General features: G+C 41.2%; 1 protein-coding gene across 1 annotated transcript; it reads right to left on the bottom strand.

Annotated features, from left to right (window-relative positions):
- Positions 1-5,929: 5,929 nt before the first annotated feature.
- Positions 5,930-18,803, bottom strand: LOC146860918 (uncharacterized). Its single transcript, XM_085646185.1, has 2 exons — positions 17,516-18,803; positions 5,930-13,716 (listed from the first exon to the last, which is right to left on the bottom strand). The coding sequence occupies exons 1-2, from the start codon at positions 18,801-18,803 to the stop codon at positions 5,930-5,932; spliced, it is 9,075 nt and encodes a 3,024-aa protein (XP_085502311.1).
- Positions 18,804-18,898: the final 95 nt, after the last annotated feature.

The following is an 18,898-nucleotide window of genomic DNA, read 5'->3' on the forward strand; positions in this document are numbered from 1 at the left end:
CCCAATGGGAGACTGTTCCAAACTGAAGGTTCAAATTAGGAAAGAGGCCTGCCTTCAGCACTGTTCTTCTTCATACAAAGTACTGGAAAAGCAATTAAGAATTCAAAAAAAGATCTCAGGATGGTTGATGATCCTGAAACTGAGTAATTAAAGAAGGTGTGTCTATGTCCTTAAAAGATCTTATACATCGGAGTCAGAGTCTGACTGCAAAAGCACTTTCTGCTAAGAACTCTTTGAAGTGAGCTATGGTGAGACTGCACAATCACTACAGAACTCTCTTGATACTGCTTCTGTGGCAGATCTGATAATGATGGTGTCAAATGCTCTCTTGTGAGACTGCTGATAAATGAGATATTGCAAGACTGCTGATGCGCTAGCTTTCATGAGAATGTTGCTCCATGAGCTCTTCTGCAGATGCTGATATACAAAAATTGTGATAATACTGGTGCACAAAGTATCTAGAAACTGGTGAGGCACAAACTCTCATGATGATTCAAGCATGTGATCTCTTGTAACACAACTCTTACATGAACTTTCTTGAGACTTCCGCCATACCTTCACTGGTAAGTCCGCTGCCACACATGCCTTTTATTATGGCAAATGTATGTTTTCATTGCAGCCAATGACTAAGTGACTTATCAAGGAGTACAGTAGATAGACCGCCTATAATTACTCTTCATTTTCATACAGAAAGCTCTTACCAAGCTAACAAACACCATCCAAGGCCCATACCACTATGAAAATAAAACAAAAAATAGCTGTGTAAAATATTCAATTGGACCAATCTGTGTTGAAAGATGAGAAGTGCCATGCGCTGAACCCCTTTGCCACGACCTCTGTTATCCCTGATTGTAATGTTCTGAAATGGAGTACTACAGTGATGGATGTCTTGTACTCACATTGGACCTCTCTTCACCCTGCACTCATAAATGCATAACTCACTATATGCTCATGTAGACTCCTCTCCCCTTACACTCACACATTCATACTTCTAACGCTGCATTCACACAAACACATCTCTCACCTTATGCCTTACACCGACACACCACTCGCCCTGCACTCATACAGGAAAATTAACTCTAAACTCATACAACACCTTTCCTTTGCACAAAGACAGTGCTTTTCCACCCTTGAACTTAAGCAGGAAGTCTACTCACCTTGTCCTCATGCAAGTACAACACTGGCCATGCACTCAAGGACTCACTAATCACCCTGCACTCACAAAGACACAGTGCTTGGCCTTCACACATGCAGAGGCACCTCTGCAGGAAGGAGCGCCTTCCTACACATTAACAATCTAAGGTGTTTCGCTTTTTCCATGTGTGCTGCACAGGGCAACACACATGGAAAAAGCAAAAACGAGGAGAAATAAAGCATTTCTCCTCATTTAGCCAAGTTAAGACCAGGTTTTCCCTGGTCTTAATTTTGGCACTGCCTTCTATTTACGCTACCCTTGATAGGGGGCAGAGTCAAAACCAATGGGTATTGTGGTGGAACGCCCACATCAACGCCCACCCCTTTCATGCTAAGCATAGCGTGAAAGGGGGCCTTATTTACAAGGCAGCATTAAGCCACATTAAGTGGCTTAATGCTGCCTTGTAAATAAGGCAAAGCCCCTATCGCCACAGGAACGTTGGAAAAAGTGACGTTCCCGTGGCGATAGGGGCTTGTTCATATGCCCTGAGTACTGTAAAATTAAGACACTCAATATTGTTTTTTTAAATATGCTTCAGCCCTCTTCACCTGCTTGTCTTCTCTGACACTTTTAACACCAATCAGAAGAAAGACTCCACTCTCATATCACTCAGTAGAGCTGAGAAGTGTCTTCCGCCCTTGCCCTCCTTATTGCTAGAGAATGGCCGGATTACAAAAACAAACATCAACAACAGATTTGTCAAACATAAATTTCGCCTCACATTTATCTATCATCTGCAAATATCTGGAATTTTATCGCTATCAGATTGCATTCAGGTGCCTCATGACCTACACACAGCAGAGTGGACCCTGGGTAAAATCCTGCAGCTGAAAGCGTTGCCTGTGTACGTATTGTAAGTCAGCAAACGGGTTACAGCATGAGGTAGTTATGTTAACTAAGCAAATCTGTGGGGGGGAACATAAAGAAATAGATAATATATACTTCGACAGAGCAACACTTATGCACAGTTCTAATTCATGGTTAGCGAAAACCAGTTCACTCAGGCAACAATTTACCTGAACACATATCCAAAGCAAATAACTGAAGTAAAATCAACAATCTGCTGTTATTAAACTGCAATGCACGCTTGTTTATCAAAACCAAGTGGCTGAAGCACCCTCGCGGTGCGAGGCAGCTCCATGCTGTACTGTAGGCACATGAACCCAAGCAAGCCAAGCCATGTGTAAAAGTGACTGGCTCTGAACTTTCCAATTCTTGAGTCACCTGAGAGGCACGGCTGGCTCTGTCCAACGCTATCCTTGCATGGTGACAGGGGGTATCCAGGCAGTCAAACGTGCAGGATGCGGTGCAGCGGGTGGAGTTTTGGAAAATAATAAGCTGTTGCAAATCTCACTGCACTGCGCATGGAGGCCCTGGTGCTGCAAGGGCAGCTGTCATATTTGCTGGAAAGACATTGATGTGGTATTGATTTTTTAATTAAACAACCACTGTCACATGTTGTAGAGCCCTTGCACCCCCGTCTGCTGTGAAAGTGGTCGGGATGTGTTCTGTATCTGGAGGCCCCAGTGGCTGCTTACTCTTGGTGTGTAGTGTCAAAACTCACCGGTGCCTGGACCAGCTTCCCCCTGCTTCTTTGACCATCGGTTGTGAAGGCATCTAGTGGGCTTAGCTAGGTGCAGGAGTGGCATCATCCAAGCTAGTTGCAGACTGGGCTAGGTGCAAAGCAACACGCTTGCTGTGAAGGGCCAAGGTGTGCTGACGGCTTTAGTGAGGCTTGTGGCCTGCAGGATTAGAACATACGGCGATATAGCAGGTATATACAGAAGGGCACCTAGCCAGCACTGAACCAAAGAAATATAAAATACTCATTACATCAGCAGAATGTTCTCATGTGGCAAAAAGCACCAGTCCAGCTTAAAATAACATGGCCGCCTACAATTATGAAGGACTCAAGGACTTCAAAAGCTTCATGTGGCTCGGTTTTAATGTAAATATAAAATGAGGTCTGGCAAGCAGAGAACAGTTGCCCTGATCCCCGTGAGGTGAAGAAAACTAACAAAGATATAAAACTTAAAAAACAATCGGCGTCAAATGAGAAGAGTTTGCAGCCCCCTCTTGGAGCTATGCAGGTTAGATCCAGTTTCCTGCCCAACTCAAACCTATAACCAGTCCTGCAGCTGCTCTTATGCTGGTTTCAGCATGAGAGAAGCATCAAGATTAGATGGAGCAGGCTAATCCAGTGCTTTTTTTGTGAATTAGGGACTTGTGTCTTCAATCCCACGGTTGTTATGCCTCTTCTGGAGTAGTGCAGCAGAAGTGCACATGCTGGGCTAGCCATCGCAAGACAACTTGTCTGTCATCCCTGCTGCTGTCAATCAGCCGTAATCACCACTGCTCCACCCTCACACTCGCCCGTAGCAAGCACATCCAGGACATTAGATTGGGACAATTTTAATAATGTTAATACATTTGTTCCTCATTTGAGGCAGAGGAGAGTCGAGCAGGCAGAGCGATTCTCATCTGCCCTAAAGAAGGAACGGCTGCTGCACCAAGCTTTATAGGTGTAAGGTGACCACTGTGTGCTTGGGAAGAAATATATCAGTACATTGTAGTGGATTTGAGATAAAAAAAGGGACTAAATCTTGTTTACATAAGTAGATCACTCAGCAAAGGTTTCAGTAACAAAAGGCTGACCTTGCCATTCCTACCTGTTTACTGGTCTGCTTAATCTATAGTATTTCTGTTCTAAAGGGTAGTCTAGAACTTTGCTTCCACGTCCCCCTCATCTGTTGCTGTTTGGACTTTTAGTATGCTGGACTCCATAGCTCCTGGAGAGTCTCCAGAGAGTCATTGCGCCCTGCTTAGGAACTGTTCCCAATGCATTGTGTATAAATATATCACTGTAGTCTACACAGGCAAAAGGAACATCAATGATGCAATGATTTAGACTGATGGGTATGTAATCACACCATAATTTATTATTTATGCATTTGTTCCTTCATTGAACACGGGTGCACTTCAAGGCAGCATGGTGCAAGTATACTACAACTGATCATTGAACAAACAGCGGAGAAAGCAAGAGGGGCTAGAAGATATTTTGAGTTTTTAGGGCTCCATTGAGCCTCAAATAATTATCAACAAATCAGTTGCAGCACTAGTGATGTTTTATCTCCACATTTTGTGTGGTAAGCACCCTGAGGATACGCCCACCACAACAGACTCATCTGAACCGATGGGTCTTGGCTTCTGAACTCAGTGGCCCAAAAGCACATGCCAATGTCAATGCGCTGTCTCTCAGAAAACCAATGCTCAGACTGCAATACTTCAGGAATGCAGTCAAATATGTAGACTTTGCAGAACAATTCAACAGAATTTGTATCTTCTGCATTTTCAATATTGTAAATTCTGCAAGCCTTAAATAAAGAGCACTTAGACATTTCCCATGCTTGAGAGGACACTGTTTTCAATGGCAATGGCATGAGACTGAGGTAGGATGAAATAAAGAATTTTGCAAGGTAAGTTGCAGGAAGCAGGAGGAAAGCACCTCCTATGCCTGACAAATCTTTGTTGATTGCAAAGGCTAGGTTCTTAACTTTTCAGGAAGGTAGTGGGAATTGATCTGAGCCAAAACGCAGATGAACAGCAGGCAGAGTCCTTCCCATTGACCAGGACCTCCATTTGTCCCCATTTAACTTTAGAAAAACTGGATGCCATCCAGCTTTGGACACCTATTTGGCATTCTCGCATGCACAAAATGGAATTTGTGGAATAAATAGTCAAATACAAGGAGGAGTTAAATATCATCAGCATAGGGAATTCTTAACTCTCAAAGTGGTAGAATGTATGTATATTGAAAGAAACAGGGGGCTAGTGGATCCCTTATCGTCACCACACAATACTGAAACCACTGAAGAATGGAAATAGGGAAGGGGTAGCTACCACCTATTCTGCTTAGCCCAAAAGGCCCTAATTCACCTGTCAGGCAAGGTCCAAAATTTTCACCACAGCAAGTCAGCCGACCAAATAAAAATGGATTATCGTGTCAAAAGTAGTGGCAGATCACCCAAAAGAAGTCAATTTCCCCTCATCCTTAGTCATACGAAGGACCTTAGGACACTCTGTATTACTGAGTCAGGTCCATGATGGCATATAAGGCACCCAGTGACTAATCTAGAGCTCCTTTGAACACTAATGAGCATAACTGTGTTTGCTGTTTGTAGATTGCCATTGACATTTTGATAGGAGGGGTGAAGGGCAGCATGCTGCTTCCAGAAAGGACTATTTGTAGCATAAGAGGAACGCAGGACAGGTAGAGGGAAAGGGCTGGAAGAGGAGTTCACAGGAGGAGCCAATTCTGGAGGCAAGCAAAGATGCACATTGGGGTAATACAGTTCTGTATTTACTACTGGTAAAGCGGTCACCAGTTGCTATAGAATGAGAAATTAGCCCAACCCCAGGAAAAGGAAAAGGAATCCTGCTTATGAGGCTTTCCACTTGGCATTTTCAGTTGTTCTCGGCACTCATCTGTGTCAAAGGCCGGTTTTGGCAACTTCATTTTTCCAATACTACCTTTTCTGAGATATTGTGTGACAGCATTGAATCTCTAGTATTCCCCAAGGGTGATTGGTTAAGACGTATTATTTACAACAGCTCTTCTTGTCCCTCAGAAGTGAAAATGTTGATTTATTTGCTATGGTCTTTCACTCACTCAATGCTTCTGTAGCATACATATTATTCTACAAGGTCTACTGTACTAATTAAAAAAAAGTAAGTTCAACTTACCTTTGCGATAGTCGATGATGCTGTCAAGCGAGTGCTAGTTTTTTGAGTTGTTGTACTCGTTTTAGGGGTTGTTCTGGTGCTTGTTGCCATAGTTGTTGAGGTTGAGGTAATCCGAGTGCTGGTTTTTGGTGTTGTTGTGCTTGTTTTAGGAGTTGTTCTGGTGCTTGTTGCCTTAGTTGTTGATGATGATGTCAAGAGAGTGCTAGTTTTTGGCGTTGTTGTGCTCGTTTTAGGAGTTGTTCTGGTGCTTATTGCCTGAGTTGTTGATAATGATGTCAAGTGAGTGCTAGTTTTTGGCGTTGTTGTGCTAGTTTTACATCCTTGTACAAGCTTGCAGCACAAAATCTCAACCTCATAATTGTAACATAATCCTGTTTCTTGATCTTTGTTGTAGCACATTAGACCTAAAGTTTCACTGCACACTAGCGATTGACCAAGTTCATTTATTGGTACTGTGGGGAAGCTTTGAGCTCTACACTTAACTTCCTTGGGAGCTTCACATACATCATATCCTTTATCCCTTAAATTTGCAAATGATTCAAAGTCTCCACTTGTAGGACCTGGTTCAGGGTAGCTGACATCATACCAAGGAGACCACTCACAAACCTCATAGACACAGCCAGTAGTTGTGGAGTATTGGGTTGTGGTTGATGGTGTTGTGGAGGCAGAAGTTGTGCTTGTTTTAGGAGTTGTTCTGGTGCTTGTTGTCTTAGTTGTCGATGATGATGTCAAGTGAGTGCTAGTTTTTGGCGTTGTTGTGCTAGTTTTACATCCTTGTACAAGCTTGCAGCACAAAATCTCAACCTCATAATTGTAACACAATCCTGTTTCTTGATCCTTGTTGTAGCACATTAGACCTAAAGTTTCACTGCACACTAGCGATTGACCAAGTTCATTGATTGGTACTGTGGGGAAGCTTTGAGCTCTACACTTAACTTCCTTGGGAGCTTCACATACATCATATCCTTTATCCCTTAAATTTGCAAATGATTCAAAGTCTCCACTTGTAGGACCTGGTTCAGGGTAGCTGACATCATACCAAGGAGACCACTCACAAACCTCATAGACACAGCCAGTAGTTGTGGAGTATTGGGTTGTGGTTGATGGTGTTGTGGAGGCAGAAGTTGTGCTCGTTTTAGGAGTTGTTCTGGTGCTTGTTGTCTTAGTTGTCGATGATGATGTCAAGTGAGTGCTAGTTTTTGGCGTTGTTGTGCTAGTTTTACATCCTTGTACAAGCTTGCAGCACAAAATCTCAACCTCATAATTGTAGCATAATCCTGATCCTTGGTCCTTGTTGTAGCACATGAGACCTAAAGTTTCACTGCACACTAGAGACTGACCAAGCTCAATTATTGGTACTGTGGGGAAGTCTTTAGCTCTGCACTTAACTTCCTTGGGAACTTCACATACATCATATCCATTAGCCTTTAAATTTTCAAATGATTCAAAGTCTCCATTTGTAGGACCTGGTTGTGGGAAGCTGACATCATACCAAGGAGACCACTCACAAACCTCATAGACACAGCCAGTTGTTGTGGAGTATTGGGTTGTGGTTGATGGTGTTGTGGAGGCAGAAGTTGTGCTTGTTTTAGGAGTTGTTCTGGTACTTGTTGACTTAGTTGTCGATGATGATGTCAAGTGAGTGCTAGTTTTTGGCGTTGTTGTGCTAGTTTTACATCCTTGTACAAGCTTGCAGCACAAAATCTCAACCTCATAATTGTAACATAATCCTGTTTCTTGATCCTTGTTGTAGCACATTAGACCTAAAGTTTCACTGCACACTAGCGATTGACCAAGTTCATTTATTGGTACTGTGGGGAAGCTTTGAGCTCTACACTTAACTTCCTTGGGAGCTTCACATACATCATATCCTTTATCCCTTACATTTGCAAATGATTCAAAGTCTCCACTTGTAGGACCTGGTTCAGGGTAGCTGACATCATACCAAGGAGACCACTCACAAACCTCATAGACACAGCCAGTAGTTGTGGAGTATTGGGTTGTGGTTGATGGTGTTGTGGAGGCAGAAGTTGTGCTCGTTTTAGGACTTGTTCTGGTGCTTGTAGTCTTGGTTGTCGATGATGATGTCAAGTGAGTGCTCGTTTTTGGCGTTGTTGTGCTAGTTTTACATCCTTGTACAAGCTTGCAGCACAAAATCTCAACCTCATAATTGTAGCATAATCCTGATCCTTGGTCCTTGTTGTAGCACATGAGACCTAAAGTTTCACTGCACACTAGAGACTGACCAAGTTCAATTATTGGTACTGTGGGGAAGTCTTTAGCTCGGCACTTAACTTCCTTGGGAACTTCACATACATCATATCCATTAGCCTTTAAATTTTCAAATGATTCAAAGTCTCCATTTGTAGGACCTGGTTGTGGGAAGCTGACATCATACCAAGGAGACCACTCGCAAACCTCATAGACACAGCCAGTAGTTGTGGAGTATTGGGTTGTGGTTGATGGTGTTGTGGAGGCAGAAGTTGTGCTCGTTTTAGGAGTTGTTCTGGTGCTTGTTGTCTTAGTTGTCGATGATGATGTCAAGTGAGTGCTAGTTTTTGGCGTTGTGCTAGTTTTACATCCATTTACAAGCTTGCAGCACAAAATCTCAACCTCATAATTGTAACATAATCCTGTTTCTTGATCCTTGTTGTAGCACATTAGACCTAAAGTTTCACTGCACACTAGAGACTGACCAAGTTCAATTATTGGTACTGTGGGGAAGTCTTTAGCTCTGCACTTAACTTCCTTGGGAACTTCACATACATCATATCCATTAGCCTTTAAATTTTCAAATGATTCAAAGTCTCCATTTGTAGGACCTGGTTGTGGGAAGCTGACATCATACCAAGGAGACCACTCGCAAACCTCATAGACACAGCCAGTAGTTGTGGAGTATTGGGTTGTGGTTGATGGTGTTGTGGAGGCAGAAGTTGTGCTCGTTTTAGGAGTTGTTCTGGTGCTTGTTGTCTTAGTTGTCGATGATGATGTCAAGTGAGTGCTAGTTTTTGGCGTTGTGCTAGTTTTACATCCATTTACAAGCTTGCAGCACAAAATCTCAACCTCATAATTGTAACATAATCCTGTTTCTTGATCCTTGTTGTAGCACATTAGACCTAAAGTTTCACTGCACACTAGCGATTGACCAAGTTCATTTACTGGTACTGTGGGGAAGCTTTGAGCTCTACACTTAACTTCCTTGGGAGCTTCACATACATCATATCCTTTATCCCTTAAATTTGCAAATGATTCAAAGTCTCCACTTGTAGGACCTGGTTCAGGGTAGCTGACATCATACCAAGGAGACCACTCACAAACCTCATAGACACAGCCAGTAGTTGTGGAGTATTGGGTTGTGGTTGATGGTGTTGTGGAGGCAGAAGTTGTGCTCGTTTTAGGAGTTGTTCTGGTGCTTGTTATCTTAGTTGTCGATGATGATGTCAAGTGAGTGCTAGTTGTTGGCGTTGTTGTGCTAGTTTTACATCCTTGTACAAGCTTGCAGCACAAAATCTCAACCTCATAATTGTAGCATAATCCTGATCCTTGGTCCTTGTTGTAGCACATGAGACCTAAAGTTTCACTGCACACTAGAGACTGACCAAGTTCAATTATTGGTACTGTGGGGAAGTCTTTAGCTCTGCACTTAACTTCCTTGGGAACTTCACATACATCATATCCATTAGCCTTTAAATTTTCAAATGATTCAAAGTCTCCATTTGTAGGACCTGGTTGTGGGAAGCTGACATCATACCAAGGAGACCACTCACAAACCTCATAGACACAGCCAGTTGTTGTGGAGTATTGGGTTGTGGTTGATGGTGTTGTGGAGGCAGAAGTTGTGCTAGTTTTAGGAGTTGTTCTGGTACTTGTTGACTTAGTTGTCGATGATGATGTCAAGTGAGTGCTAGTTTTTGGCGTTGTTGTGCTAGTTTTACATCCTTGTACAAGCTTGCAGCACAAAATCTCAACCTCATAATTGTAACATAATCCTGTTTCTTGATCCTTGTTGTAGCACATTAGACCTAAAGTTTCACTGCACACTAGCGATTGACCAAGTTCATTTATTGGTACTGTGGGGAAGCTTTGAGCTCTACACTTAACTTCCTTGGGAGCTTCACATACATCATATCCTTTATCCCTTACATTTGCAAATGATTCAAAGTCTCCACTTGTAGGACCTGGTTCAGGGTAGCTGACATCATACCAAGGAGACCACTCACAAACCTCATAGACACAGCCAGTAGTTGTGGAGTATTGGGTTGTGGTTGATGGTGTTGTGGAGGCAGAAGTTGTGCTCGTTTTAGGACTTGTTCTGGTGCTTGTAGTCTTAGTTGTCGATGATGATGTCAAGTGAGTGCTCGTTTTTGGCGTTGTTGTGCTAGTTTTACATCCTTGTACAAGCTTGCAGCACAAAATCTCAACCTCATAATTGTAGCATAATCCTGATCCTTGGTCCTTGTTGTAGCACATGAGACCTAAAGTTTCACTGCACACTAGAGACTGACCAAGTTCAATTATTGGTACTGTGGGGAAGTCTTTAGCTCTGCACTTAACTTCCTTGGGAACTTCACATACATCATATCCATTAGCCTTTAAATTTTCAAATGATTCAAAGTCTCCATTTGTAGGACCTGGTTGTGGGAAGCTGACATCATACCAAGGAGACCACTCGCAAACCTCATAGACACAGCCAGTAGTTGTGGAGTATTGGGTTGTGGTTGATGGTGTTGTGGAGGCAGAAGTTGTGCTCGTTTTAGGAGTTGTTCTGGTGCTTGTTGTCTTAGTTGTCGATGATGATGTCAAGTGAGTGCTAGTTTTTGGCGTTGTGCTAGTTTTACATCCATTTACAAGCTTGCAGCACAAAATCTCAACCTCATAATTGTAACATAATCCTGTTTCTTGATCCTTGTTGTAGCACATTAGACCTAAAGTTTCACTGCACACTAGAGACTGACCAAGTTCAATTATTGGTACTGTGGGGAAGTCTTTAGCTCTGCACTTAACTTCCTTGGGAACTTCACATACATCATGTCCATTAGCCTTTAAATTTTCAAATGATTCAAAGTCTCCATTTGTAGGACCTGGTTGTGGGAAGCTGACATCATACCAAGGAGACCACTCGCAAACCTCATAGACACAGCCAGTCGTTGTGGAGTATTGGGTTGTGGTTGATGGTGTTGTGGAGGCAGAAGTTGTGCTCGTTTTAGGAGTTGTTCTGGTGCTTGTTGTCTTAGTTGTCGATGATGATGTCAAGTGAGTGCTAGTTTTTGGCGTTGTTGTGCTTGTTTTACATCCTTGTACAAGCTTGCAGCACAAAATCTCAACCTCATAATTGTAACATAATCCTGTTTCTTGATCCTTGTTGTAGCACATTAGACCTAAAGTTTCACTGCACACTAGCGATTGACCAAGTTCAATTATTGTTACTGTGGGGAAGTCTTTAGCTCTGCACTTAACTTCCTTGGGAACTTCACATACATCATATCCATTAGCCTTTAAATTTTCAAATGATTCAAAGTCTCCATTTGTAGGACCTGGTTGTGGGAAGCTGACATCATACCAAGGAGACCACTCGCAAACCTCATAGACACAGCCAGTAGTTGTGGAGTATTGGGTTGTGGTTGATGGTGTTGTGGAGGCAGAAGTTGTGCTCGTTTTAGGAGTTGTTCTGGTGCTTGTTGTCTTAGTTGTCGATGATGATGTCAAGTGAGTGCTAGTTTTTGGCGTTGTGCTAGTTTTACATCCATTTACAAGCTTGCAGCACAAAATCTCAACCTCATAATTGTAACATAATCCTGTTTCTTGATCCTTGTTGTAGCACATTAGACCTAAAGTTTCACTGCACACTAGCGATTGACCAAGTTCATTTACTGGTACTGTGGGGAAGCTTTGAGCTCTACACTTAACTTCCTTGGGAGCTTCACATACATCATATCCTTTATCCCTTAAATTTGCAAATGATTCAAAGTCTCCACTTGTAGGACCTGGTTCAGGGTAGCTGACATCATACCAAGGAGACCACTCACAAACCTCATAGACACAGCCAGTAGTTGTGGAGTATTGGGTTGTGGTTGATGGTGTTGTGGAGGCAGAAGTTGTGCTCGTTTTAGGAGTTGTTCTGGTGCTTGTTATCTTAGTTGTCGATGATGATGTCAAGTGAGTGCTAGTTGTTGGCGTTGTTGTGCTAGTTTTACATCCTTGTACAAGCTTGCAGCACAAAATCTCAACCTCATAATTGTAGCATAATCCTGATCCTTGGTCCTTGTTGTAGCACATGAGACCTAAAGTTTCACTGCACACTAGAGACTGACCAAGTTCAATTATTGGTACTGTGGGGAAGTCTTTAGCTCTGCACTTAACTTCCTTGGGAACTTCACATACATCATATCCATTAGCCTTTAAATTTTCAAATGATTCAAAGTCTCCATTTGTAGGACCTGGTTGTGGGAAGCTGACATCATACCAAGGAGACCACTCACAAACCTCATAGACACAGCCAGTCGTTGTGGAGTATTGGGTTGTGGTTGATGGTGTTGTGGAGGCAGAAGTTGTGCTCGTTTTAGGAGTTGTTCTGGTGCTTGTTGTCTTAGTTGTCGATGATGATGTCAAGTGAGTGCTAGTTTTTGGCGTTGTTGTGCTTGTTTTACATCCTTGTACAAGCTTGCAGCACAAAATCTCAACCTCATAATTGTAACATAATCCTGTTTCTTGATCCTTGTTGTAGCACATGAGACCTAAAGTTTCACTGCACACTAGAGACTGACCAAGTTCAATTATTGGTACTGTGGGGAAGTCTTTAGCTCTGCACTTAACTTCCTTGGGAACTTCACATACATCATATCCATTAGCCTTTACATTTTCAAATGATTCAAAGTCTCCATTTGTCGGACCTGGTTGTGGGAAGCTGACATCATACCAAGGAGACCACTCACAAACCTCATAGACACAGCCAGTAGTTGTGGAGTATTGGGTTGTGGTTGATGGTGTTGTGGAGGCAGAAGTTGTGCTCGTTTTAGGAGTTGTTCTGGTGCTTGTTGTCTTAGTTGTTGATGATGATGTCAAGTGAGTGCTAGTTTTTGGCGTTGTTGTGCTAGTTTTACATCCTTGTACAAGCTTGCAGCACAAAATCTCAACCTCATAATTGTAGCATAATCCTGATCCTTGGTCCTTGTTGTAGCACATTAGACCTAAAGTTTCACTGCACACTAGTGATTGACCAAGTTCATTTATTGGTACTGTGGGGAAGCTTTGAGCTCTACAGTTAATTTCCTTGGGAACTTCACATACATCGTATCCTTTAGCCCTTAAATTTGCAAATGATTCAAAGTCTCCACTTGTAGGACCTGGTTCAGGGTAGCTGACGTCATACCAAGGAGACCACTCACAGACTTCATGGACACAGCCTGGGGATGTGGAGTGTGTTTGTGTGGTGGAGAATGATGTGGGTGCAGTGGTTGTGCTTATTGTGCTTGTACACCCTTGCACCGTCTTACAGCACAAAACTTCAATCTCATAATTATAACACAGTCCAGAAGATTGGTCCTTGTTGTAGCACATGAGGCCTAAGGTTTCACTACATACTAACGTTTGACTCAGTTCGTTTAAAGGAACACTTGGGAAGCTCTGTGCTCTGCATGTTACTTGTTTGGGAGCATCACAAATAGCATATCCTTTAGCCTTTAAATTTGCAAATGATTCAAAGTCTCCACTTGTAGGACCTGGTTGCGGGTAGCTGACATCATACCAGGGAGACCACTCACATACTTCATAGACACATCCTGTAGGTAATAAAAGAGGACATTAATATTAGTTACAAAACAATAGACATTCCGTAGTAAATTAAATACGTCTTTGATAGCTGTAATTCCTTAGAATTAAAGGAGATAAACATAACAGCTGGAAACTGAGAGATGCAGTAATATGTGTGAAGTATGGTAGCAGTTGTCAGCATTTTACAATTAAGTGTTCAAAAGGCAAAGTATTGAATCGTTTCCTTCTTTTCAGCTTTTAATAGAGGGTTGCTAACTCTCATAATTAGTTTGTGTGTAATATTATTTATTTACCCTTTATGTAAGTTCACTAGAATTTTACAGCAATGGAGGACGAAATAATGAGACAGGGTTGAAAACCTCTACACTAAAAATAAGTAAATTAGGTTGCATAATGAGTACATTCAGTTGCAGTATTATTCCACTGTTTTGACATTTTAACACATCTAGATACTATTTGGGCAAAGATTGAACCTTATTAGTACCAAGTCTTAAATGGTGGGGCGCAACCCAATATTTCATTTGGAACTTGGTGTAACAGAAAGACTGTGTTCCACAAAGAGAACATTCAAAGGCATTAAAAAAAAAATCTAAATCACTGACTAAAAGCAGCAGTGGCGTATGCAATAAATGCTATAAAGGTCTTTGTATAAGAAATAATTCCTAATTTACTATTTTGTATTTACAAATATTATAAAGTCACATGAAGGCAATTTTCCACAGTAATACAGTACTAACAATGGTGGAAAACATCATAAATAGTGCAAGGTGAAAATGCAGATTGTGCAGTAAGCAATTGTGGATAGCGGAAATATTAATATACAATTAAAAGGTGATACATTCATTTCTGTAAAGGGACCAGACAAATAGTTTCCTAGTACATTTGCAGGCTTAAATCAGGTTGATGTTTTGACTCCATTTGTCAAAAAAATGGACACTGAAATGTTCAGACCAAAATGTGGTCTGAGATCACTTATAAAGGACTAACACTAGACTATCCAGTTGCAAGAAGCAGGCCTCTAGAAGTGCAATAATGTAAAAAGTTCTTGAACTATTTCATCTAAATTGGCAGCATGGTGCTCACAGTCACAAACTGCTTCAGTGGAGTCAATATTAACGTTTAATTGTATAGTAACATCTTTACATGTTCTAAGCGTGGAACATAGTCAGTAATATATGAATTCAAGATTCAGAAAATAAAAGGTGACCAGTTAACCTTTACAAAGGGACTACAAACGCACCGTAACATGTGACACTCCTATTATATAACTTTTGATCTCTTTGAGCTGGGAACTATTTTTAAATCTGCAAATTATGCAGTAAAATGTGGATTATGTGGCAAGTAAAGCATAATTATATATAAAAAGCTGCAGCATCAGTTCTTTCAGAAAATTACATTATTACACAAAATAATTATTCTATGTACCTAAAACAATGTTAAATTTCAAGAAACAAAGAAACTCGTTTTTGATGCATTGAATGAGATGATTCAGAAAATAAATTATGAGTAGAGGAAGCAATACTAGAGGATTATTTCACAAACTGTTACATGCCTTATTGAACCATCTCAAACTCCTTAATAGTGAAAGTGCTAACAGGGCACAATAATTTATTTTGATAGTTTTTTATAGCGCAAACATGACCCTTTACAAATTTACAGAGAGCAGAACAATAATAACAATAATATCATATTTGAGAAAAATACAGGATAAGGTGGATCCCAGAAAAGGGAGGGTACACTTTACACTGTTCAGAGAGCAGATGAGATGAACCATGAAACATAAATATCATACTCAAGAAAACTGTAGGATCAGGCAGTGTTGAGAAAAGGGAGGATAATGTCAACACTGATAAGTCAAAAATACTAAAGTAGCCGGTGAGAAGTAGTTATGAATGTGATTGAGAAAAGAAGGGCATCATAGGATCTAGGTAAGGAATCTGTTCATAAAAAGTACTTTGTCTTCTTTCTTAAAAGATATAGTTGAGGCATTCATTCTGACTTCAGTGGGCAAGATGTTCCAAATTCTCAGGGCAATGCGAGAGAACGATTGGTTGTAAGTTTTCTACTGGTGGAATCTCTGTGGTTTCAGAAGTAAGTTGTTGGAGCTACTAGATGATCTGGAGCCACTAGAAAGTTTGAGCTTCTGAGCAAGATGCCTAATGGTTTTGAAGTGGAGTGCTTTATGAGTCATGCAGGCAACTTTTAGCTGAATTCTTGGTACATATGGGAGCCAGTTGAGGGATTTCATATCAGGGGTGATGTGGTTGTTTCTTTTTGAGGCAGTAATGAGACTTGCAGCAAAGTTGAACAAGGCCCTTAGAGGAGCCAGTTTGGATCTGGGTAGTCCAGAGAGGGTTGTGTAAAGTGGTAACTTCACTGAAATAAATCTTCATCCACGTAGTTTAAGTCAGGTAGGGTTTATTCACCTCATCCACCTTACACGCAGCTCCAACTCTCTACAAAGAAAAGCTCTCGCTCCCCCAACCAACATTCCACTTGGAATTACAATTGTAAAAGGTTCTCAAACCTTAAAGTGACAATGCAATGTCACACATCTTCCCTTCTTTACAATAAAACAAATAAATATAAATATAACCACATACATAAAATAACTATGAACTACATAGTTTAAAAATGAAAACAACTGTAACATGTAAAATCAGACAAGTAAATTCAAGAGAAACAAATCATACATAATCTTTCATGTATACTGGAAGTCTCCGTACTCTCTGACTCCTTTCCCTGACACTTGTAAGTGCCCCAGGAAATCTGTTGGGAATGGAACAAGACGAATTCGTCAGAGAGCAAGAAGAATTGTTTGAAACTCCCTGCTCTTCGGAGGAAGGCAAATTGCGATTAACTACCACAACTCGATTTTTGTTCCATATCCGGCCATCATCGGTTTTGACAGCATTCTTAAATAATTTGACTATCAACTTGCAACTAGAGAACTTAGAACCAGGCTGACATCCAACTGGAGCTTTAATCTTTACTAAATCACCCATATTTACCTCATTAAACCGTGCAGATTTTCTCATATCAAAATCCTCTCAACCTGTTTATCTATTTCTCTATCCCTCCAAGAACCAATTTGATTATTAACCAAACCTTTGTTTAGTTTCATCCAACCTGGACATAATTTAGAATTTGGTGCCCTGCCTTTGAAAAGTTCAAAAGGCGATCTCCCAGTAGTCAAATGCGGAGACATGCGATAGGCCGTTATTCTTTCTTGCAAAACCTCTTTCCAGTTCAGATTGTTTGCCCTTGCAAGTTGTATGCTTTCTTGTAAAGTTTTGTTAACTCGTTCCACCGCCCCATTAGTTTCTGGATGATAGATCGCACTCCTTTTTTGGACAATCCCACATTCACCCAAGAAACTTAAAAATTCTTTGGAACAGAATTGCGGTCAGTTATCAAAAAGAATGCTATTGGGAAAACTCTCTCTTCTGAAAATCCCCTCCAAGAACTTGATGACACATCCTGTAGAGATTTCTCTGACTGCACCCACTTCAACCCATCTAGAATACAGATCTAACACAACTATTAGATAAGGAGTGTCACTCACATCTTGCAATGGACCCACTATGTCAATAGCTATCTCATCCCACGGGTATTTTGGTAATTTTCTACATACCATAGGAATCTGCCTAGTCTTTAATACCTTATCACTCGCACAACACTCCACACAATCCCTAACCAACCTTTCAATCTCTAGATCCATGCCTGGCCACCAAAATTGTAAGCTTATAAACTCTTTTTTCTTAACAATCCCAAGATGCCCAACATGAGCTAAACCAAGAAGTTTACTTCTAATGCCTGCAGGAGGAACAAGCTTGGTACCACGTGTGAGAAGACCCTCACTAACTGAGAGTTCATCACCAACCAAAGCCCATGGTTTTTCCAAATGACCATTGGATAACAGTGTTTCCATCACTTTCCTTATCTCTCCATCTTTCTCTACTTCTTCATTCCATTCTGACTCACTAATGGCACCTGATGTCACTTCACAAACACTGATACTATCTTCTTCTTTGATGACATCATCATCCAACACGCACCCATTAGGATCAACTAACCTAGAAAGACAGTCCGCAGACTTGTTTACCACCCCAGGAATATAGTCAACTTCAAAATCAAATTCCTGGAGAGAAATAATCCACCTCCTAATCCTTGAGGAAATTGAATCCAAACCTTTTTTAGAAAACACCCCTTTGAGTGGCTTATGATCCGACAAAACTTTCACCTTGGTACCCCAGATCAAATTCTTAAATTTCCTCAGAGCCCAAAAAATAGCCAATGATTCTTTCTCAATTACCGAATAATTTACCTCTGGACCTCTCAAACACCTTGAAGCACATGCAATTAACTTCTCTGCAACCTCATACTTTTGAACCAACACAGCTCCTAAACCCTTTATACTAGCATCCGTGAAAATGTAAGTATCTTGTCCCGGAACAAATGCCTGTAGCGAAGGAGCTTTCATCAACTCTTTTTTTAAAGAACAAAACTCATTCCCACACTCAACAGACCACTGAAAAATAACACTCTTTGCCGTAAGTCTCCTCATATTCTGAGTTTTGTCAGCATACCCAGGAATAAACTTGCTATAGAATTCTACCATCCCAAGAAAAGATAATAATTCCTCCTTGTTTGTAGGTTCCTTCATGTTCACGATGGTATCCACTAAATCCTTCTTTGGGAAAACACCAAGACCGGTAATGCAATGTCCTAGATAGTTCACCTCCTCAACACCAAATTTGCATTTCTCTCTCTTTAACGTCAAGCCTGATTCCTTCAAACGTTTTAGAACAGCACACACCCTTGAGTAATGCTCAGACTTTGATCTTCCATAAATCAACAAGTCATCTTGATAACATCTGACCCCTCCAATGCCTTTTAATATCCTAGTCATGATCCGCTGAAAAACTGCTGCCGCAGAAACCAACCCAAAAGGCATCCTACGAAATTTGTAGGTGCCCATAGGTGTCACAAAAGCCGTTAAATCTTGTGAGGACTCATCCAGTTCAACCTGGTGATAAGCCGAAGCTAAATCAAGTGTGGTAAAAAACCTTGCACCCTCTAAGGTCCCAATCATCTCATCTCATCTCATCAATGTTTGGCAACGGAAAATGATCTACTATCACCTCCTTATTTAGGGAGCGCAAGACTATGCAAAGCCTAAGCTCCCCA

Source organism: Triturus cristatus, chromosome 3_1 (assembly GCF_964204655.1).
Source record: "Triturus cristatus chromosome 3_1, aTriCri1.1, whole genome shotgun sequence".
Classification (NCBI taxonomy): Eukaryota; Metazoa; Chordata; class Amphibia; order Caudata; family Salamandridae; genus Triturus; species Triturus cristatus.